The sequence below is a fragment of the Emys orbicularis genome, chromosome 5 (assembly GCF_028017835.1).
Source record: "Emys orbicularis isolate rEmyOrb1 chromosome 5, rEmyOrb1.hap1, whole genome shotgun sequence".
In the NCBI taxonomy this organism is placed as follows: Eukaryota; Metazoa; Chordata; order Testudines; family Emydidae; genus Emys; species Emys orbicularis.
The window spans coordinates 143,945,439-143,968,581 of NC_088687.1; the positions used below are offsets into that span (position 1 = coordinate 143,945,439).

At 52.3% G+C, this 23,143-nt stretch overlaps 1 protein-coding gene across 2 annotated transcripts; it reads left to right on the forward strand.

Annotated features, from left to right (window-relative positions):
* The first annotated feature begins 4,376 nt into the window (after window positions 1-4,376).
* Window positions 4,377-22,444, forward strand: LOC135879458 (C-type lectin domain family 4 member F-like). 2 transcript variants are annotated; one of them, XM_065405442.1, is made up of 7 exons: window positions 4,377-4,537; window positions 6,569-6,685; window positions 17,906-18,013; window positions 19,150-19,287; window positions 20,080-20,231; window positions 21,111-21,229; window positions 21,995-22,444. In XM_065405442.1, the coding sequence occupies exons 1-7, from the start codon at window positions 4,477-4,479 to the stop codon at window positions 22,143-22,145; spliced, it is 846 nt and encodes a 281-aa protein (XP_065261514.1). In that variant the 5' UTR covers window positions 4,377-4,476; the 3' UTR covers window positions 22,146-22,444. The 2 variants fall into 2 exon arrangements, with proteins under 2 accessions (XP_065261514.1, XP_065261515.1); XM_065405443.1 differs by lacking the exon at window positions 6,569-6,685.
* Window positions 22,445-23,143: the final 699 nt, after the last annotated feature.

A 23,143-nucleotide genomic window follows, 5' to 3' on the forward strand; every position in this document is an offset into this window, starting at 1 on the left:
TCAGAGAGAAGAAGATTGCTTCTTCCCCCACTTTCTTTAACAAATAAAGGTGAAAGTTATAGTAAGTCTTGTAAAGGGATAAACACTTGAAAAGACAAGCCTATATGAAGACACATCCCTTTATTTAGCACCTGACTGAAGGGTCCTGTTTTCTGTACCTACAAGCTCTGTTTTGGACTGTTTTCCTGTCGTCTAATAAACCTTCTGTTTTATTGATTGGCTGAGAGTCATGGTGAATCGCAGGAAGTGGGGGGTGCAGGGCCCTGTCTCCCCCACAGTCCGTGACACGTGCTTTTTCAGCAAAGCCCCTGTTAGCAAAAACAGCATCTGAGAGTCAGTGGATCAGAGATAAGAAGGCTGCTTCTTCCCCACTTTTTAAAAATAGAAGTGAAAGTTATATTAAGTTTTGTAAAGGAATAAACACTTTACAAGAGAAGCCTATCTGAAGACACATTCCTTCATTTAGCGCTTTTGCATATGCATTTCAATAAGAAGTGTTCATGCAGAAACATCCCAGGGTTAAAAACACAGAGAACCTGTTTATGAAAGTAATTTATAGTGATAAAAAAGTTTCCCCCTATGTTTTAGACTAACATTGGGCATTTTTAATTAGGACAATTTGAAGCAGCGTGCTTCTTCAGCAAAGCCCGTTAGCAAAAACAGCCTTTGTGAGCCAGTGGATCAGAGATAAGATAAGATAAGGAGGAGCTTCTATTTAAACAGGTCTGATGATTAAAGATGGCTGCACCTCGAAGGCCCTGGCCAACACTGGCAGTCAAGCCTCTCTGAAGAGACGTATCAATGGGACCTGAAGAGTGTTTGAGACGGGTCACGGGAGCGGGGAGACAGGGATAGTGAACAATGCCTGTACCCACAAGAACGACGCGGTGGAGAAACACGAGGCCAGACCGCTGGGCCAAGATTTCTTTGAGACTCTGGACCCCAGCCAGGAGAACCCAAATGAATCAAACAAAGGGCAGTACGGAGATGAGGCACTGGTACGTTGTATATAAGAACGTTCAAGGGATGGTTTGGCAGGGACCCAGTCACCGGTGCTCGGTTGGCTAGAGCCTTTTGGATCACGCCTGCACAGAGACATATTGCATTTGTTGTTGTTTGTAGTTTTTAAAAGCGTATGTGGAAGGGGTCTCTTGACACACCATGTAAAAGGTTTTAAAGCATGTTATGAAAAAGTACAAAAATGCCTTACACATATTTCTTCCTGAAAATTTTTGAGCAGCTGAGTGATGGTTCTTCAGAGGACTTGGCGGTTCTGGACACCGAGAGCTCCAAAGGGTCCAGCGTTTGGGCCTGATCTGTTTTGGCCCAGACCCAGAACCAGATGCTCAACAGAATGCTGAAACAGAGGGGGATGCTTATTCTATAGGCCTGTACTATCTAAAGTTGAGGGAGAAATTCGGTATTAAGCCGGTGCGAGTTCATAACCGTAAAACCGTGATGCGTGCAATTGTGCTAGCGGCTGTGCACGGAATCATCAAGCACTGCCTGAGAGAGAAACAAAATGAAGATTGTCCTGGGTGCGCCATAGATGCCCCCGGTCAGAGGTCTCATGACTGCGTGTACTGGTCTTTAGATATAAACTGTAAAATTAAAGAAATTAGCAGTAGTTTGTGTCTGGAGAGTGTGTTAAATATCATCATCACGTTGGGATACGCACTGCAGTGCCTCTGTTTAACCCAGGAACATTTAGCTCTAGGGGCAGAATTGGTGGAGAAAGTGACAGAGGCCGAGGACCCAAATAGCATTTCAGATGAAATCATCAAACCGACAGATAACGGAGGAAAAGTTAAGGGGTGGGATGTTCTTCAGATAGGCTATCTCTGAGCGTCATGAAGTCACAAAGTATTTTCTTTTGTCTTTTACAATCAGTAAATGGAATAAAATACTTGTTATAACTGATTATGACTCTATCTGATTATGTTAATTATTGATTAACCAGGTGTGGGTTTTCCCCAGAGTTTGCAGCCTTGAGACCCTGTCAGACACTTTCCTGCTCCTCTAAAATGCATATATCAGCAACTTCAACACTATTCTTATCAGGAAGGATGTGGGGTAAAGCTGCCCTTTCTGTGGCCCCCAAACCCCCTCCTCTGCTGACTTGGTTGTTTTTAGCAATAAGCCATAGTGGCTTCAGGCACTTTACTGGTTTGCCAAAATCTCCCCGTACACTGGGTGTAGGTATGGATAGCATACTGATCAAGTTTGCAGATGACACAAAGCTAGGAGGGGAGGGTTGCAACACTTTGGAGGATAAAGCTAAAATTCAGAGGGATCTTGCTAAATTGGAGAACTGGGCTATAGACAACAACATGAAATTCAAGAAAGACAAATGTAAGGTGCTACACATAGGGAAGAACAACCAAACACACAAATACAGAACGGGAGGAAACTGGCTTGACAGCAGCACTGCCGAGAAGGATGTGGGAGTTGTGGTGGATCCCAACCTCAACATGAGTCAGCAATGCGATGCTGTTGCAGAAAAAACAAAAGCAATTTTAGGTTGCATTAACAGAGGCATAGCCTGCAAGTCACAGGAGGTGACAGTACGGCTCTACTCAAAATGGCTTCTCCCCTCTCCTGAGCTCCCTGGGAGGGGCATGTCACTCCCTAGTGATTGCCGGGCAGAGTCAGACTCTGAGTTTGCGTTGGTTCCCCCTGAGCTGCCAGCGGACAGAGCCCCAGGAATCTAGGTCATCTCCTTGGGGGTTACACCCGTCCCACAGCTACCAGACACCCGTCTCCTCGCTGTTCAGTGAGATGGGGATTCAGGAGCCTGTTACCCAGGTGGTTCAGGAACTGGGATGCAGCCATCACAGCTCTGGGTCCCGCATGGATCAGTCACCAAGCCCCCTGGGCTGTCTCTAGAGCCCATGTTTGTAACCTTTCCCCCTGAGCTCTGACCGGCTCGGCTCTCGGTGAGTGTGTGGAACCTGCGAGGCTGCTTGTCCTGCCTGGAAACTTCCTGTACAGCCCCAGAGATGGCTACCGAGGCCGTGTCTCCGCTACAACGTTATGTCGGCATTCAGCCACCACAGTTTGTGTATCGCTGGGCATGTGCCCACTTGGCTGCTTGTACCAGTGCTGCTCATACTCACCAGGAGTGCTTGTGTAACACACTAACCTTTGATTCCACACGTGCCCCCTCTCGTCCCATGTTACCGCCGGAGCAGTGAGCAGGTTCTGTCTCTTGGGACAGCAGAACTCCCACCTGTGGCTGGTCACACACAGGAAAAGATGCAGATTTGGACAGTCGTGGATGCCCATAGGATAGGGCCGGCCGTAGGGGCGGGCGATGTGGGTGACTGCCCAGGGTGCCACGATCGGGGGGGGGGGCATGGTCAGGAGGCAAGGAGCAGGACGCAGGCCTGGCCCCACACTGCCCCCAGCCTGCCCCTCACCGTGCTTTAGCGGGATGACGCTGAAGGCCCCTCAACACAAGCGGGCCCAGGACACAGAGCAGGACTGCCATCGCTGGGGCGGAGCTGGGGGCAGCCCAGGAGGGGAGAGGGCACAGGCTTCCCCAGGCCCAGGGCCTCCGCTGCATGACCTCCGGCAGCCAACCGCACGCGCGGTGCTCGGGGATGTGCCTTTACGCTCTCGCCAGAGCCCCACCCACAAGAGGGGGCCATAAAAGGCTGGGCACAGGGGGCTGGAACAATGTGAATAGTGGGGTGCTGAGAGCCACTGAACCGAACTGTAACCCCTGCATGTGATGGAAACCGCTTCCAGCCAGGGGGTGTGGCAGCCCCCCTAGATGCACCACCTATGGCCAGGTGCTGCCGACAGAACGCTGTCTTCCTCTTCCCTCACGCCTCCTTCCCCCATCCAACCGCCTCTCCCCTCCACTCCTCCCCCTCCTTCCCCATCCGCCCATCTCTCCCCTTCCCCTTCTTCCCCCATCCAACTGCCTCTCCCCTACACTCCCTCCTCCTCCTTCCCCAAACAACTGCCTCTCCCCTCCCCCTCTTTCCCCATTCATCTCTCCCCTCCCCTCCCCCTCCCTCCACCTCTCTCCTTCCCCTCCTTCCCCATCAGCCCGTGTCTCCCCTCCCCTCTCTCCCCTTCCTTCCCCAACCAATCACCTCTCCCCTGAACCACTCCCCTCACCCTCCTTCCCCCATCCGCCCGTCTCTCCCCTCCACTCCCTCCCCTTCTTTCCCCATCCACCCGCCTCCCCACTCCCCTCCCTCCCTCTCCCCCTCCTTCCCCATCTACCCACCTTCCCAATCCCCTCCCCCTCCTTCCCCCATCCAACCATATCTCCCCTCCGCTCCTCCCCCGCCCCATCCTTCCCCCTCCGACCGCCTCTCCCCTACACCCCACCCCCATCCTTCCTCCCTCACCTCCCTGCCCCTCCGCCAGGGCTGCTGTCAGAGGGAGACTCTAACCCAGCAGGCTGCTGAAAGGACCCACAGGCCAGTGATCAGGGGCTCAGCTCAGCCCAAAGGCAGGACAATGGTGGATGAGGATATCTATGAGAACATGCAGGTGACGGAAGCTGCTCCCCAGCCCAAAGGTAAGCACAAGAGGCTGCACCGGTCCCTGGACTCCCGCTGGCCTTTCCTTGGCTTTCCCCAGGGCTCGGGGATGGGGGAAGGGAACCTGTTCCTCCAAGGACAAGGAGCAAATGGAGCTGGAAATGCTGAGATAAGGACCAGACTGTTTTCCTAAAGCTCCCAGCACAAGGGGCCCCTCTCAGTGCTTTGACTGGGTGACCGGGCAACCAAATGGCAGATGAAATTCAATGTTGATAAAGGCAAAGTAACGCACCTTGGAAAACATAATCCCAACTATACCTATAACATGATGGGATCTGAATTAGCTGTTTCCACTCAAGAGAGGGATCTTTCCTCATTAGGAAAGGGACCGATAATAAGACAGAAAATATCACATTGCCTCTATATAAATCCATGGTACACCCACACCTTGAATACTGCGTGCAGATGTGGTCCCCCCGTCCCAAAAAAGATATATTGGAATTGGAAATAAATAGGCAGCCAGTTTAAAACAAACAATGCACAGTCAACCTGTGGAACTCCTTGTCAAAGGATGTTGTGAAGGCCAAGACTATAACAGGTTCAAAAAAGACCTAGATAAGTTCATGGCCAATAGGTCCATCATTGGCTGTTAGCCAGGATGAACAGGGATGGTGTCCCTAGCATCTTTGCCAGAAGCTGGGAATGGGCGACAGGGGCTGGATCACTTGATGATTCCCTGTTCTGTTCATTCCCTCTGGGGCACCTGGCATTGGCCACTCTCGGCAGACAGGACACTGGGCTAGATGGACCTTTGGTCTGACCCAGTCTGGCTGTTCTTATGTTCTTATGTTTGGTTGGGCAGGTGTCAGCTGAACAAGGGCCTGCACCGGGGGTTGTATATCCCCTTTGGTTTCAGTGCAATCCAGATGCCGTGCGCCAGCTTTTCTGGTTTCAAGCACATGAAAGATGTCCAGGAAGGTTCAGGAGACAGGCAGGGAGACGGGGCTGACGGAAGTGGAGGGTGCGGGTGAGGATGTGAGGTTCAGTAGGCAGCTGCAGCTACGCACCGAGCTCAGCTAGGCTCTCTGCAGCGGGAAAGGAAAACACAAGGGGAAAATGTAGTGTGCGTTGGGTGACAGAGAAGCTCCTCCCAGAATCTGTTTCAGGAAAGGCTGAGAACTGTAAACTCAGTACATTAGTGACAGGCAGCTTCACCCTTTGGTTAGCGTGAGAAAAGCCACTTCTGCAATGTAAGGGGATTATCTGGGCATCTGAGTGTTGTCTGCTGGTTCCTATGCGGGAGCGGCGCTAGCTAATGGCTGAGGCCCAGATCAGATAGGGAGGGGGTGTGGCAGGCTGAGACTTTCAGGGAGAGGAGAATCTGACAGTCTTACGTCTCCAAGCAGCTGCCGTTCACCTTGGAGAGACCAAATCCAGACCACACAGAGCACACTTACTTCTGTCTACACATAGATCCTGGCTCGAATGCAGCTCTAGTCTTCTCCCTTTAATGTGCAGGGGAGACACAGTCTTCTGGCTTTGCCCTGTGATTCGCCCCTTGGCTGCCTTGCAGTGAGGAGCCCAGCATCCTGGGGATGGGTTATTAGACAGGGATGCTGTAGAAAGGCCCTTCTGAGCACACTGCTGCTGTCAGCCCCACTTTTCTCCTGCAAAGAAACATTTTCTCATTTCACTGCCTCATTGTTTTGATATTTCATAAGCTGTTTCAGGTACTTGTTCTCATTTAAAAATGCTCCTTTGGGCCTGGACTTCACAAGCCCTAAACTTCCCTCTCAAGAAATGCTTAGGCAGGGGGAAAATCCTGCTCCCAGATCTCTCTCACAGGACGCCTGCCTGGCACTGGAGTCACTCCTGATTTAGGAAGGGTCACTTTTCACATTCGAGTTCAGGTCGGTTCTGACCTTATTTGGCCTGAGTCCGCTGTTGCTGTTAACCACAGTCAGGGAATAGGAGGCTGAGCAGGTATTGGATTTGGGGGATGGAGTTTGCTCGGTCAGTGGCATTTGAACTGTAACTTTCCATGGATACGTTTCTTCTTCTCCTTCAAGGAAATCCTCCCAAGACACCGGCCTCTTGGTGGCACAGGGCGGGGGGCATCGTCACTGCTGTCCTTCTCCTCCTGAGTCTGGCCCTGGCCACGTCCCTCCTGGCTGTGACGCTTCTATGTAAGTTCAACTGCAGCTCCAAGCCCAACGTTTGCCAACTTCCATACAGGCCAGCTGGCTCGACTGGGGTGGGGGCACCCCCACACTTCAGCAGAATATCGACCGTGTTTCCAGTCTGTCCCTCCAAATAAATCTCCTACTCCAGGGAGTTCGAATGGAGTTGTAAGATCTTGCCCTGCTGGTTTGATACTAGCACAAACTTTCTAAGTCTAACGATGGTCCAGCACTGGCACAGGTCACCTAGGGAGGCTGTGGAATCCCCATCACGGGAGGTTTTTAAGGACAGGTTAGACAACCGCCTGTCAGGGATGATCTGGGTGAACTTCATCCTGTCTGAGCATCACCTCAGTGACTTCAGATCACACGTGGCAGCCCCACATGCTCAACCTGCGCTCTGAGGGTCACGCTGGGTCCTTTCCTGACCACGTATCACCAGCATGAGCCTCAGCCCCAGGTCTCCTCATGGCACAATGGAAATGCCCTATGGAGAGACCGGACGGCTGAGTGGTTCGGGCGCTTGTCTGGGGGCTCAGACTGCTGGGTTTAATTCCCTGCTCTGCCAAACAGTCCCTGCCCTGGAGCCAGCAAACAGAGCTGAAAACAGGGGAGTCGGAGTGGAGAGCTCTTGGAGGAGAGGGGAGACAAGCCCCTATTCCTTAGGGGCAGTGAGTGGCACAGACGACTGGTGCCTCCCCATGCTGGGGGGCCACAATCTAAAGGGGAGGACACATGACCGCCCCACGTGTCTCCTCTGCTCAACAGCCCCCATGCCCAGCCCAACGCCACCATGCAGTCCCAGGCCCACCAGAGTTACCCTTGGGGGGCTCTGTCCTCCTCCCGCTGCGCCTCCCCCATTCCCCAGCACATTCGGCCGCTCTCCCTGGCAGCCGGGCCGGGGCGGGGAGCAGGAGGGAGCTGCGTCTCATGCGGCTGAAGCCGGTCGCTCCAGGTCACTGCTCTGTGCAGGGCAGCAGCTGGCTGAGAGAGTCTGGCTGGGGGCGCGGCGCTGGGTCACCCCCACCAGGGCCTGGCTGCTGGGGACAGGGGCCGAGTGAGCCGGAAACGTGCCGGGGGGAGAGGGGACTCCAGCTTGCTCGACCCCTGTCCCTGGTAGCCTGGCCTTGATGGGGTAGCCCCCGCCACCTCCCCAACCAGGCTCTCTCAGGCAGTCTCTCTGCACAGAGCAGAGACCCTGAGCGGCTGAGATGAGAAGTGGCTGGTCCTGTCCCTTCGACTCCCTGCCCGGGCCCGGCTGCTGCAGCAGGAGAAGGACAGAGCCTCTTTTCCTCCTTCCCTGCCCCCGACATGCCAAGCAGAAATCGGGGGGGGGCGCTTCACCCTGCACACACCCCTATGCGTCGCCTCTGGCAAGTGGGTTCTTGAGAGTTTGCTTGCTGGTTTGTTGTGTTCAGTTTGCAGAGGCTGGTATGGGCAGTGCGCTGAGAGATGCAGAGCCTGTGATCACATCAGATCAGGGGCTGGGCTTCCCTGGTTAGGGGGCCTATAAAGGCAGCCGGCCAGTGGCAAAGAAGCCAGGAAACAACTGGAAATGGGGGAGTTAGCGTGCGGGACTGTAAGGAGAGTTTGGGGGAGGGGCGGTGGCATTCTGTTTTGTGTTGTGTCGGGTTTTCTTTCTCCTTGACAGGCACTTAGGTGGGAAGGGTGTGACAGACACAGAGGCAGCAGTGGTAGTGACCCAAGCAATGGAAGCGATGACCAGATGTGGAAGCTGCGGGATGTACATGATCCTGGAGCAGGTACCTGAAAAGAGCTTGTTTGCATGAAGTGTCACCTGAGAAAGCTGATGGAAGAGAAGAGCCGAGGTTTGGAGATGCAGGTGGAAACTATGGTTGAGTTTTGAAGGGGATTCGAGCAGATGATGGAGGGAAGGCGAGAGGAGGCTGAAGGGAAAACTCAAGACTGGCAGACCGAAGCTGGACTGGAGAACACAGAGGGGAGACTGCTGGGTGAGTAAAGTGGCCAGTGGAAACGTGATGATGAGAACCGGGTAGAGGAAAAGACCAGCTAGTGAAGGAGAAGTAGAGCTCAGGAATAGGTTTGCTGAGTTGGAAAGTGAAGAAGGCTTGCAGCAGGGAGTAGCCGAAGGTGGGAGGGTCAGGAAGAAGAGAAGAGCAGCTAGTCCTACAAGAAGAGGGGAAGAGTCAATGTACATACCCAGAGTTCGGAGCCCAGGAGGACAGAGGATGACTTGCAGTAGATCGCAAGGGAGAGCAAAAGACAAGAGGACTTGCATGCAGAAGGAACGGGAGGAAGGCTGGAGAATGGCACCAACACCAGGAAGAAGCAGGTCTACGTGATTGGTGACTCCTTACTAAGAAGAATGGACAGGCCTGGCACCAGAGCTGATCCAGAGAACAGAAGGGTGAGCTGTCTGCCGGGAGCTAAGTTATGGGATGTGAACCTGAGGCTGAAGAGGATCCTAATGTAACCAAATGTTACAGGGACAACAGAAACATGGTGGAATAGTAGCGAGGACTAGAGTACAGGGAATGAAGCGTATGTGCTGTTCAGGAAAGACAGAAATGAAGGTAAAGGTGGTGCAGTAGCATTGTATATTGATGTAAGCAGAGTCAGAATGGGCTCTACCCTGACATCTGGTGGTGAGCTGTGGAGAAGGACTTCAGGGGCTGATCTCGTTTGCATGGGGACACCCGCCCTGCCTAGCATGATGGGACTGCTTGCCCAAATGGTCACTTTGGCTGCTGTGGGATCCCCAGTCTCTTTGTTATTGGGCAGGAGTAATGAAGTGTTGTTATGCTGGTGAATCAAGGACAGTAGACCTTTTATGACGGAGGGACTCACCCTCAATCAAGTAGCACTCGCAAGGCAAGGTACATGGGTTCCAAAACCCAGTGCATGGACAGAGGCTGGGGCCAGGTGTTTGTACCCGGTAGGATGAGTCCTGTCTGAGGGCCCTAAACAGCACTTTGTCTCCTCTGTCCATGGTGTAATAACAGAGCTAATTTTGACTCCATCTGGAGTCTTGACATATGCTGCAGAGCTGAATTCACTGATACCTAGATCTCAGCATTAGATCTACTTTGGGCTAGTGGTGCACCAGCCCTGAGGCTCCCCTACTAACAGCTGAAGTTACTAAGAGCTGAAATCACTGAGAGTTGTGTTAAGTAGTGAGGGGGCCTGAAGACATATTGGTGAACGGGTAGCCGGATGGCTAGTGGAGAGGAGCGGCTAGCAGGACAGCTGGCAGAGAGGAGTGGACCATGGTGAAAACTACAGCAGAACCCCACCGAGAGGCGTGGCAATCGGTTGTCGGCAAGAGCAGCGGAGCACGTAAGGTGCCCCCCCATATGTTGACCTGAATTTGATGGGTTAGTTTTTATGGCTTGCCACTGATCGCATCCGACCAGAAGATTTATAGGTTCTTATCCAATTCAGACTACAGAGTTCTAAAACTCAGAGAGTTCTGTTTTGGGAGAGGATTCTCGGGGTGCTTGGCAAGAACACATACACTGAGGACAATACTAAATTGATAAAATCTTTATTGCCATTAGCAGAAAAATAAGGAATGCAATGAAACTTATAACTGCAAAATAGCAACAGAGGGTCCTGTGGCACCTTTAAGACTAACAGAAGTATTGGGAGCATAAGCTTTCGTGGGTAAGAACCTCACTTCTTCAGATGCAAGTAATGGAAATCTCCAGAGGCAGGTATAAATCAGTGTGGAGATAACGAGGTTAGTTCAATCAGGGAGGGTGAGGTGCTCTGCTAGCAGTAGAGGTGTGAACACCAAGGGAGGAGAAACTGCTTCTGTAGTTGGATAGCCATTCACAGTCTTTGTTTAATCCTGATCTGATGGTGTCAAATTTGCAAATGAACTGGAGCTCAGCAGTTTCTCTTTGGAGTCTGGTCCTGAAGTTTTTTTGCTGTAAGATGGCTACCTTAACATCTGCTATTGTGTGGCCAGGGAGGTTAAAGTGTTCTCCTACAGGTTTTTGTATATTGCCATTCCTGATATCTGACTTGTGTCCATTTATCCTCTTGCGTAGTGACTGTCCAGTTTGGCCAATGTACATAGCAGAGGGGCATTGCTGGCACATGATGGCATATATAACATTGGTGGACGTGCAGGTGAATGAGCCGGTGATGTTGTAGCTGATCTGGTTAGGTCCTGTGATAGTGCTGCTGGTGTAGATATGTGGGCAGAGTTGGCATCGAGGTTTGTTGCATGGGTTGGTTCCTGAGTTAGAGTTGTTATGGTGCGGTGCGTGGTTGCTGGTGAGAATATGCTTAAGGTTGGCAGGTTGTCTGTGGGCGAGGACAGGCCTGCCTCCCAAGGTCTGTGAAAGTGAGGGGTCATTGTCCAGGATGGGTTGTAGATCACTGATGATGCGTTGGAGAGGTTTAAGCTGAGGGCTGTAGGTGATGGCCAGTGGAGTTCTGTTGGTTTCTTTTTTGGGCCTGTCTTGTAGCAGGAGGCTTCTGGGTACACGTCTGGCTCTGTTGATTTGTTCCTTTATTTCCTTGTGTGGGTATCGTAGTTTTGAGAATGCTTGGTGAAGATCTTGTAGGTGTTGGTCTCTGTCTGAGGGGTTGGAGCAGATGCGGTTGTACCTCAGTGCTTGGCTGTAAACGATGGATCGTGTGGTGTGTCCGGGGTGGAAGCTGGAGGCATGAAGGTAGGCATAGCGGTCGGTGGGTTTTCGGTATAGGGTGGTGTTAACGTGGCCATTGCTTATTTGTACTGTGGTGTCCAGGAAGTGGACCTCCCGTGTAGATTGGTCCAGGCTGAGGTTGATGGTGGGGTGGAAGCTGTTGAAATCATGGTGGAATTCTTCCAGGGTCTCCTTCCCATGGGTCCAGATGATGAAGATGTCATCAATGTAGCGTAGGTAGAGAAGGGGCGTGAGTGGACGAGAGCTGAGGAAGCGTTGTTCCAGGTCAGCCATAAAGATGTTGGCATATTGTGGTGCCATGCGGGTGCCCATAGCGGTGCCACTGGTCTGGAGGTATATATTGTCACCAAATTTGAAATAATTGTGCGTGAGGATAAAGTCACAGAGCTCGGCAATAAGTTGTGCTTTCTTAAACCTCTCCAACGCATCATCAGTGATCTACAACCCATCCTGGACAATGACCCCTCACTTTCACAGACCTTGGGAGGCAGGCCTGTCCTCGCCCACAGACAACCTGCCAACCTTAAGCATATTCTCACCAGCAACCACGCACCGCACCATAACAACTCTAACTCAGGAACCAACCCATGCAACAAACCTCGATGCCAACTCTGCCCACATATCTACACCAGCAGCACTATCACAGGACCTAACCAGATCAGCTACAACATCACCGGCTCATTCACCTGCACGTCCACCAATGTTATATATGCCATCATGTGCCAGCAATGCCCCTCTGCTATGTACATTGGCCAAACTGGACAGTCACTACGCAAGAGGATAAATGGACACAAGTCAGATATCAGGAATGGCAATATACAAAAACCTGTAGGAGAACACTTTAACCTCCCTGGCCACACAATAGCAGATGTTAAGGTAGCCATCTTACAGCAAAAAAACTTCAGGACCAGACTCCAAAGAGAAACTGCTGAGCTCCAGTTCATTTGCAAATTTGACACCATCAGATCAGGATTAAACAAAGACTGTGAATGGCTATCCAACTACAGAAGCAGTTTCTCCTCCCTTGGTGTTCACACCTCTACTGCTAGCAGAGCACCTCACCCTCCCTGATTGAACTAACCTCGTTATCTCCACACTGATTTATACCTGCCTCTGGAGATTTCCATTACTTGCATCTGAAGAAGTGAGGTTCTTACCCACGAAAGCTTATGCTCCCAATACTTCTGTTAGTCTTAAAGGTGCCACAGGACCCTCTGTTGCTTTTTACAGATTCAGACTAACACGGCTACCCCTCTGATACTTAACTGCAAAATAGTAAAAGTATTCCAAAACTCCTGGTGGTAACATTTCTATTATAAGTACCTTAACCTAACATACTCACACCCTTCCTTGAGAACCCAGTAATAGGAGGTGAAGGACCAGCCTCACTCCTGGCATGCCTGATTACACGATGGTGCTGGCTTCCCCAATGGTTAGGAATGCTGAGTGGTTATACTACACTGCACAAGCTGAGCTGATAGTGTGATAGAAGATAGGATAGATAGATAGAAGAAGACAAGAACTAACTCCAACGCAGCTACAAGAAGAAAGTTTAAGAAAAGAACTAACTAAGAAGCTCCCCCAAGAACTCGCTTACAAGGTATTTTATAGGATCCTGACCTATGTAATTCAGGCCCAACCTACTATACCCAAATCTTGTTTCCGTACCCTAAGAAATGTATGGGGACCCTTCTCCTATAGGTTAGTGGGTTATGACACTTACTTTCTAAATAGATTAATAAGTATTATCTCACTCCAAAACTGCCAACCTAGGCTATCATGATGACCTCAAGTTGTGGTGTACCCTGCGGTTACCAACCAGTTGTAGAAGCCGGATAAAACTAATTCTACTTTTTGCTATACAGCAGATCTTCCAGATCTTACAGGCCGATAGGCTTCTTCCATTTCAGCAAAACGTATTATTAGGAAATAATAACGTGCCTCAACACATCCTAGATTCCAAGGAATTAATACTGATAAAATATAAGAATAAAATGGATTAATTTCAACAAAAGAAACATTAATTCATACGGCTGGGTGGATTAGTAGGGTATAACAGCTAGCAAAATAATCCTATGGGTTACACAGCTAGCGGAGAGGAGCGGCTAACAGGACGGCTGGCGGAGAGGAGTGGCCCGCGGTGAAGACTGCAGCAGAACCCCACGGAGAGGCGTGGCAATCGGCCATCGACACAAGCAGCAGAGCATGTAGGTGGCCCCCATACCTCCCCCCCTTCCACCCAGACTGGGAGGTAAACTCTGCAGATGAACTTCTGAACTCTGGGGGGGCTGCACTGACCAAGGACAGAAACTGTGGGTGTGGGAGGGGTGACTTTTGGGTTGCTGGACTCAAGAACCACTCTGGGGCTGCACTGACCAAGGACAAAAACTGTGGGTGGGGTGACTTTTGCGTTGCTGGATTCAAGAACCAAAGGGAGAAGGACACGGCCCCATCTGCTTGGCGGTGGGTCTTCTAGTTTATGGTTTGTGTTTATGAACCCTAGTTGTGGTGTTTTAATGCTGAGTTGTTTACCTCATGTTATTAAAGATTTTTGCTACACCGACTCTGTGCTTGCGAGAGGGGAAGTATTTCCTCTTTGAGGCGCCCAGGGGTGTGTGTGTAATTTCCTAGGTCACTGGGTGGGGGTTCGAGCCGGTTTTGCATTGTATTGTTGAAAGGGAACCCCTATGTACTGAACCCGGCCCTTGCTGCTGTCAACTCGGCCTGGCAGAAGGGTTACATTAATGATGAGATAGACTGACAGTAAAGAAATTAGAAGTGCTGGAACGGATAAATCAGAGACTGTTTGGGCCAAAATCACTTTGGGGAAGAAAGCTACCAGAGGCTCCCCTGAGATAGTGCTTGGGGTCTGCTACAGACCCCCAGGATCCTATGCGGATATGGATAGAGACCTCCAGAATACCTTTAATGAAATATATACTCCTGGGAGCTGTGTGATTATGGGAGACTTTAATTTCCCAGGTATAGATCGGAGGACAAGTGCTAATCATAATGGTAGGGCCCTACACTTTGCTGGGTGTGAGAGCTGACAGATTTCTTCACCAGATAGTCACCAAACCAAGAAGAGGTGATGCCATTTTAGATTGAGTGTTGGTGAGTAGGGAGGACCTCCAGAGAAGAGCTGGTTGTATGGGACAACCTTGGTTTGCGTGATCATAAGCTAATTCAGTGTCAACTAAATGGAAGGATAAACAAAACTAAGTCTGCAACCAGGGGCCTTGATTTCAAAATGGGAAACTTTAAAATATTAAGGCAATTAACTAGGGGAATGGACTGAGATGAAGCACTCAAGGATCTGAAAGTGGGGGAGGCTTGGAATTACTTTAAGTCAAAGTTGCAGAAGCTCTCTGAAGCCTGCATCCCAAGCAAGGGGAAAAACTTCCTAGGGAAGAGTTGCAGACCAGGATGGATGAACAAGCGTCTCACACAGGTGATTAAGAGAAAGCAGAAATCCTACTAAGAATGGAAGATGGGATGGATCACCAAGGAAAGCTACCTCTTGGAGATCAGAAAGTGCAGGGAAAAGTGAGAACTGCCAAGAGCCAAGCAAAGCTGGACCTTGCAAAGGGAATTAAAACCAACAGTAAATGGTTCTATAGCCATATAAAAAAATAGGGACTGCCCAACACGGAGGATGTGTTGGAGATTGAAGATAATCTAGGCATGGGCAAATGCCTAAACAAATACTTTGCCTCCGTTTTTAATAAATGGAATGAGGAGTTAGGGGTAGTGGCAGGCTGGCTAAAGGGAACGAGGATATGGAAGTAGAAATTACCACATCTGAGGTGGAAATCAAACTCGAACAGCTTAATAGGACTAAGCCTGGATAATCTCCATCCGAGAATATTAAAGGAACTGGCATGTGAAATTGCAAGCCCACCAGCATGGATTTTTAGTGAATCCATAAACTCAGGCGTCAGACCCAGTGACTGGAGAAGTGCTGATGGAGTTCCTATTTTTTAGAAACAGGAAAGAAGTGAGCCAGGAAACTACAGACGTTTTAGTTTGACCTCAATTGTATGCTCGGTCTTCGAACAAATTTGGAAGTAGAAAGTAGTTAGGGCAGGGGCGGGCAAACTACGGCCCGCGGGCCGGATCTGCCCCCTCAGGGCTTTGGATCCGGCCCGCGGGATTGCCCCACGTGGTGCCACAGGCCCAGTGCCGCTCCGGGAAGCAGCCGGCACCACGTCCCTGCAGCCCCCGGGCCGGGGGGTCAGAGAGCTCCGTGTGTTGCTCTTGTCTGTGGGTACCTCCCCCGAAGCTCTCATTGGCCAGGAACAGGGAACCGCAGCCAATGGGAGCTTCGGGGGAGGTACCCACAGGCAAGGGCACTACACGGAGCTCTCTGCCCCCCCTTCCCCGGGGGCCGCAGGAACATGGTGCCGTCCGCCTCCCAGAGCGGCACGGGGCCGGGGCCACGGCAGGCAGGAAGGGAGCCTGCCCTGGCCCCAGTGCACGCCACTGCCACCCCGGAGCTGCTCCAGGTAAGTGGTGCTGGGCCAAAGCCCGAACCCCTCCTGCACCCCGCACCCCAACCCCCTGCCCTGAGCCCCCTGCTGCACCCTGCGCCCCTCCTGCACCCAACTGCCTGCCCTGAGCCCCCTGCCACACCCCTCCCGCATCTCAACCCCCTGCCCTGAGCCCCCTGCTGCACCCCTCCTGCATCTCAACCCCCTGCCCCGGCCCTGCAAGCAATTTCCCCACCCAGATGTGGCCCTCGGGCCAAAATGTTTGCCCACCCCTGAGTTAGGGGCATAGAGGTTAACAGTAAATGGGATAAAATACAACACGGTTTTACAAAAGGTAGATCTTGCAAGACCAACCTTCTCTTTCTTTGAGAAGGTAACTGATTTTTTTAGACAATGGAAATGGAGCAGATCTCATCTATCTGGATTTCAGGACATTTGATACAGTTCCACATGGGAAATTATGAGACAAATTGGAGAAGATGGGGGTTAATATTGCTGTTAATCCCTACGTGCATGACCTTGCACTTTGCACTACTGAATTTCATCCCATTTCTACTACTCCAGGTTTCAAGGTCGTCCAGCTCTACTCGTATGATATTCTGGTCCTCCTCCACGCTGGCAATAGCTCCCAACTCTGTGTCATCTGCAGATTTCATTAGCGCACTCCCCTTTTTGTGCCAAGGTCTTTAATGAAAATGTTAAATAAGATTCATCCCACGGCCGATCCCTGAGGAACTCCACTAGTAACCTCCCTCCAGCCTGAGAGTTCACCTTTGAGCATGACCCATTGTAGTCTCCCATTTAACTTGGTCTTCATCAACCTTTCAATGGGGTCAGGAAGGAATTTTCCCCAAAATCAGACTGGCAGAGACCCTGTGAGGTGCTCAGATACTGCAGTGAAAGGAGCCAGAGACGTACGGTGGATCGCGGGAAAGGTTCCGCAGACAGCACTTAGATCACAAGTCTGTTGATGATGCACAAGCCGGAAGAGAAGCTGCTCCCCGGGGCATCGCTGGGTTGGCCCTGCAGCGCTAAGGGGAGTGAAGGCTGATTTTTAGGGACAGATGCTCTGCAGGTGTCAATCGAAGTAGCTCCTCTGAAGTCAGATTGACACCATCTGAGCAGCTGGCCAGTAGTCCTGCAAGCCCAGATCCTCAGGGCATTTGGGCTCCTGGTTTCCATTGGAATCACTGGGAGTTTGGGGCCTGAGCACCTCTAAGGGTCTGGGGCTACAGTTAGCAGACAGGCCCCTGAGACACGCCAGGAGCGGAGCTGTCAGGATTGTTAATAAGCACTTGGATGGCCACAGTGCCCAGAAGCTGCACCCAGGTCCTGCTTTTCATAGCGCTAGGGGCTGCACGAACACACAGGAAAATGAGGTCATAGAATCCCAGAACCATCGGGTGAGAAGGGACCGCAGGGGCATCCAGTCTAACCCCTGCCAAGATGCAGGATATGTTGTGTCAGACCCATCCCAGACAGACGGCTTCAGCCTCCTTTTGAAAACCTCCAGTGAAGGAGCTTCCACAACCCCCCGAGGCGTCTGTTCCATCCAGGGCCAGCTCCCGGCACCAGCTTGTCAAGCAGGCGCTTGGGGCGGCCACTCCGGAGAGGGGCGGCATGTCCAGCTATTTGGCGGCAATTCGGCGGACAGTCCCTCACTCCGGCTTGGAGCGAAGGACCTCCCGCCAAATTGCCGCCGCAGATCGCGATCGTTTTGGCTGCTTGGGGCGGCCAAAACCCTGGAGCCGGCCCTGGTTCCATCGTCCTGCTGGTCTGATAGTGAGGAAGCTTTTCCTGAGATTTAATCCCAATCTGCCCTGCTGGAGTTTGTAGCTCCCTGCTCCAAAGAGCTGACGCCCTACATTAACACGGTGTAACATACACCAGGAGAGAGCCCCGAATGGGGCCTTGGCTTTGCCTGTGTCCCTCCTCGGGAGGGAAGGTTTCCAAGATTAAAATAAAAGACGTCATAGAGAACAGGCTCGCACTCGGAGCATATACCTTCTCCAGGCGTGGCTGGTCTCCAGCCGCAGTTCAGTTCGGTCGCTGACCTGCAGACATGTGATTTCTAGATCTCTGGGGACAGAGCAAGCTGCAAGTGGTTGAAGAAGCGGTGCATAAGCTCCAAGTCTCTCTGCAGCCTGACAACGCCTCGGACGCGTCAGCAAAGGGATCGGACAGTAAGTCGCAGGACGAGGGTCTTAGGCATCAGGGTCGGCTCCCCTCCCTTGGCCTGGAAGCTGAGCACTCTCCTGCCTATAGGGATGGTGGGTGCCTGGCATCCTCCTACTCCCCTCCATAGACGTCCCTGCCAGGTGGTCCCGTCCCCCGTCTAATGAGCTGCTGCTCTGCCCCTTCCTCTGCCAACGGAGGCTCTGCTCCCAGGGACGGGTGGCTGCTCCAGCTTCCCTCCTAGCTCCCTTCCTGGCAGTGGCAGGCTGGCTGCATCCGTCCCACGCTCCTAAGCAGGATGCCTAGTGGTCACATCTTCTGTCCTTTCCCTGTTGCTCCCTTCGCTCCATAGTTTTCACCTTGGCCCTGTATTGTCAGGATTGCATTCGCGGGACAGACGGATGCAGCTCATGAGACATACAGGGCCGAGTTCAGACCCTGCTGTAAGCAGGACGTCAGTGGAGCTGCACTCGTGGGTCTCAATTTGCCCCCCAGTCCCTGAACCCTTCCTATGCAGCTCCAATAATTTGGGTAACTGCCACAGTCCCATTGCTGGAGGCAGAGCGCCCCCTTGTGGCCACGTCTCACAACGCTCTGTCTGTCTGGCCCAGGGCTGCACATACAAACCGGTCCATGGATCAGGTTATTCAGCGTCCAATCAGAAGATGGGCCTGAACTAAAACCTGGCACAGAACACGCCGGAAAGCTGGGCTGTTCAAAATCCCGGCCTGGAGCCCAGGGCCATGGCTCGGGTCCATGGATGTTCTTGCAGCCCCAGCTCTGCCACATGCTGCAGATGACCCACTCACAGCTCACAAGGTGGGAGCGATTGGGAAGAGGAGGCTGGGGAGATTGGGGGGACAGGGCTAGAATTCAGGAGAGCTGGGGTCACTTCCCTGCTCTGCTGCAAACTTCCTGTGTGATCTTGGGCACGTCTCCCTGCACCTCAGTTCCCCAGCAGGAAAATCATCCTTTATTTCTCCCACCTAGAGTCTGTTTTGACTGTGAGCTGTTGAGAGCAGGGACTGTCCCCTCCTGTCCGTACAGCGCCTGGCACACAGGGGCCTGCAGGTGCTGCTCTACGACACGTGCTGATAATCCAGTGTTCTGCATCTCCACTGAAGTCCCTGTGACTTTCTTCTAGGTCTGCAGCTATTGGATGAAGCGCAGGCAGGAGTCCGGATGCTGAAAGATCAGCTGGGTAATGTCAGTGCAGCGTATGGAGAAATCCAGATCCGTTTGGACATCAGTGCAGCTCGAGCAGCAGTGCAAGATGGCTGCTGTAAGTACTAGCTGCAGTGCTGGCTGGTGCCGTTTCTCCTGGTGCTGAGGATAAACGGAGGATTTCAGGCTCCAAGGCTGACAGCGCAGCGCCTTTCACCAGCACCGAGTTCTCTTCCATTAGAAATCACCGGTGGCTGCACCTGTGCCCACACCGTGGTGATCAGTGTGGAGTTAAATTACACCCTAGGCCTCGTTAGCCTAATGGGAGCACCCAGCTACCAGCTGTCCTTAGATGCTCCAAACCCGTCAGGTCACAGGCAAAAAGTGATACTGGCATTTCAGCGTATGGGGCGTTACTTTCAGAACCATCACTGAGCCAGCGCCCCCGGCAGGGTGTTGGGGGAGGTGCCAAAGTGCAAAACACCCGAGACCTTCACCACTTATGATCATTGAAAGATGTTGATGCAGAACCAGGGGCTGTTCCACCTTGGGCAGCTCCATTCCCCCTCCTGAATTCCCCCTGCCAGCTCAGCTGAACAGTGAGGCTCCCCTTTCCCATTACAGCCGTGCTGCTCTGCACTGGGACCAGCGCCCATGCTCCAGCCCAGATGCAGCTGCATTTCAGTGCTGGGGGAGTGACCCCGTGGTGTCTGCTTTCTGCAGCGCTCTTCGGGATCCATCATGTGGCCACAAAAGTTACTTATTGTGATGCTGAAGAATCAGGATTCAGAAGTTCCCTGAGCTTGGGGCCGCTGAAGGGCAGGCGAAATGCAGCACTAGAAACCCTGAGCTCCCTGCGTGTGTCCCTGTGACTTTAGCCCGGGCGTCTCACCTCAGTCTCTGCTCCCAGGTGACGTGCTGACAAAGCTCCCCAGGGGCTGGAGGTTTTACGGTGGGAACCTCTATTACTTTTCAAAAGGAACGAAGTCGTGGGACGAGGCTGAGCAGTTCTGTGTGTCTTGGAACTTACACCTGACCTCTGTCTCCTCCCAGGCGGAACAGGTGAGTGGAGGAAGCTCCTAGGGGTTTGGACAATGGGTCAGTGCCTTGTTTCATACCAGAAGGAGGTGGAAGGTGGCAGCTGAGGTTGGAAACCATCGGAGAGGATGCCAAGCCTTGGAACGTGACTCAGGGGATTCACCCATCAGTTTAAAATCAGAGATGGGCAGAGGAACAGTGCCAGGATCTGGACTTCCCAGAGTCTGGGGTGCCGGGGGAGGGGAGTTTGGGGTCAGGCTCATTTCTGATTTTCCCTACTTCCAATGTAGCATTTCCTGCAAACCCAATGACCTTTCCCAGTGAGGACCCGCTTTGATCCCTCTCCCCAGGCCTGAGCTCCTGCTGGACAATCTAGAAGCCTGTATCTGGAAGGCTTGTGTGCAAGGGGCCATGCACCTCTCAGAGAATCCTCTCTCCCCACGAGCCCACTGTAGCTCTCACCCCAGGCCTCTGCAGCACTCTCTGAGGAGGAAAATCCCACCCTCCGGCAGGGCTAGACTTTGCAGCCAGTTCTCTGCTCCGAGCTTTGTCTCCTCCAAGGGCAGGGCGCTGGTGTGAACTCTGAGGTGCCCGTCAGTCACTGCCGCAGCCCAGCTCTGAGGGGCTGTGGGGGGAGTGTTCTGAGACAGGTCACTGCTGGTAGCCCCAGGCAGATACAGATGCAGACACAGACACAGAGATGCTCCAGGACTCCCTCAGGGTCTCCCAGCTAGTCACTGTCAGCGTTGGGGGCAGGACACCATGTCTCCCCCTGCCCAGTGCCCTGCTCACACCACCAGACGCCCTTTCCTCTCCCCCAAATCTGTTCAGCCAAGGCAGCTGTGACTGCATCCTGCAGCCTCTCTTGGGTGACCTGGACATGCTGCAAACTGTGTTGTGCAGGAGTTTCTCTCCAACGAGACCCAGGGAAAAGGTCACTGGATTGGACTCACCGACCGGGAGACAGAAGGCAGCTGGCGCTGGGTGGATGGCACAGAATACAGAGCAGACGCAAGCAGGGGGTGAGTAAAGCTTGAGAGAAGTGATTATTTATTACACGTTTGCTCACAAGCTCCTTCGGGCAGCGTCTGTACGGCCCCTGGTGTCTATGCAGCACCCGGCACAGCAGGCCCGATCCCCTGGGGTAACTCGGCATTGACTTGAATGAACCACAGGGATTTACACCAGCTGAGGATCTGGCCCCAAGTCAACTCAGTACAGCCAGGTGAGTCTGGAGTGAGCGGCAGGTTCACGCTCTCCTTGGGATTGCACTGCGCTCTCCACTCCGTCAGGCTGGGGAAGCGGAGGCTGTGGGGCCGGGGGTATGGCCGGAGCCAGCTGCAGTCGGTGCAGTGACCTCAGTGGGCTGTGGACGAGGCCCATAAGCAGGGCCAGGGAGAAGTTAATGACTGACCCCCGCTGCCCTCTCTTCCCGTTCCTGCGTTCCCATCTCGGGGGGCTCCTGGGACGTGCTGTGCCACGTGCTTTGGTTCTGGGCACTGAGATCGGAGTTGCTGCTGTCAGCATTTGGAGCCACAGACTGACTTGGGCTCTTTGCTGGCCTGTCAGGCGCAGGGCAGTTGCTACCCCCAGCCCTCAGAAGCCCTTCGTTACCATGGCCACAAGAGCTGTAGAGAACTCTGAGGGGTGGCTGGGGGGTGGATCGCTTCACCGCGACATTGCTGGGTGTCTTGGTCCCCTGCCAACCACAGAGTCCACAGAGCAGAACTGAGCTCAGGAATTGGCTGTGGTTTTCCTCTGAGACAAAAAACCTCTTTGATCTGTAGGTTCTGGGCGCAGAATGAGCCAAACTATTACGATCCGGGGACAGATGGTGGAGAGGACTGTGTTCATACCGAGCCAACCAAACGGAATTTGTGGAATGATGCCAAGTGCACTCTGCGTTTCAGGTGGATTTGTAAGCAGGCCCATAGATAGGCTGGGCTGTGATATGCAGGTCCCCGCACCTCAGAAAGCGCCTTAATTTCCAAGCTAGAATATTTCCCAGCCACCTGCCAATGAGGAGCCCTGTGCACTGGAGGGGGCCGCATGGGATGTGCATTGCAGGGACGCTTTGTCTTGGTGTGATATTTCTGGCTGTAGCAGAGACACTGCCCTTATGCCGCTCAGTGTGGCTGGCTCTGTAATTTGTATGTTTCCAGGTCTGTCACTGAATAAAGTCCTTGGATCATGGAGTTATTGTTTCACAATCACCCAATAAATAATGATTTGCTTGACTTCTGGTAGTCAGACGAGTTCATGATAACAACAGCACCTCCTTTATCAGCCTCTTTGATTATAATGTCAGGGTTGTTTTTGAGGCTGTGGATGGCATTGCGTTCTGCATGACTGAGGTTATGAGGCAAGTGATGTTGTTTTTCCACAATTTCTGCCTGTGCACGTCGGCGGAAGCATTCTATGTATAGATCCAGACTGTCATTTTGACCCTCAGGAGTCTACCAGAAGGAGGCTGCCAGACAACTCTCCAATACCAAATTCTACAGGCCACTTTCTTCAGATCCCACTGAGGAATATACTAAGAAACTGCACCATCTACTCAGGACACTCCCTACACTAACACAGGAACAAATCAACATACCCTTAGAGCCCCGACCAGGGTTATTCTATCTACTACCCAAGATCCACAAACCTGGAAATCCTGGATGCCCCATCATCTCTGGAATTGGCACTCTCACTGAAGGAGTATCCGGATATGTGGACTCTCTACTCAGACTCTATGCCACCAGCACTCCCAGCTATCTCCGTGACACCACTGATTTCCTGAAAAAACTACAATGCATTGGTGACCTCCCAGAAAACACCATCCTAGCCACCATGGATGTGGAGGCTCTCTACACAAACATCCCACACACAGATGGAATACAAGCTGTCAGGAACAGTATCCCTGATGATGACACAGCACAACTTGTTGCTGA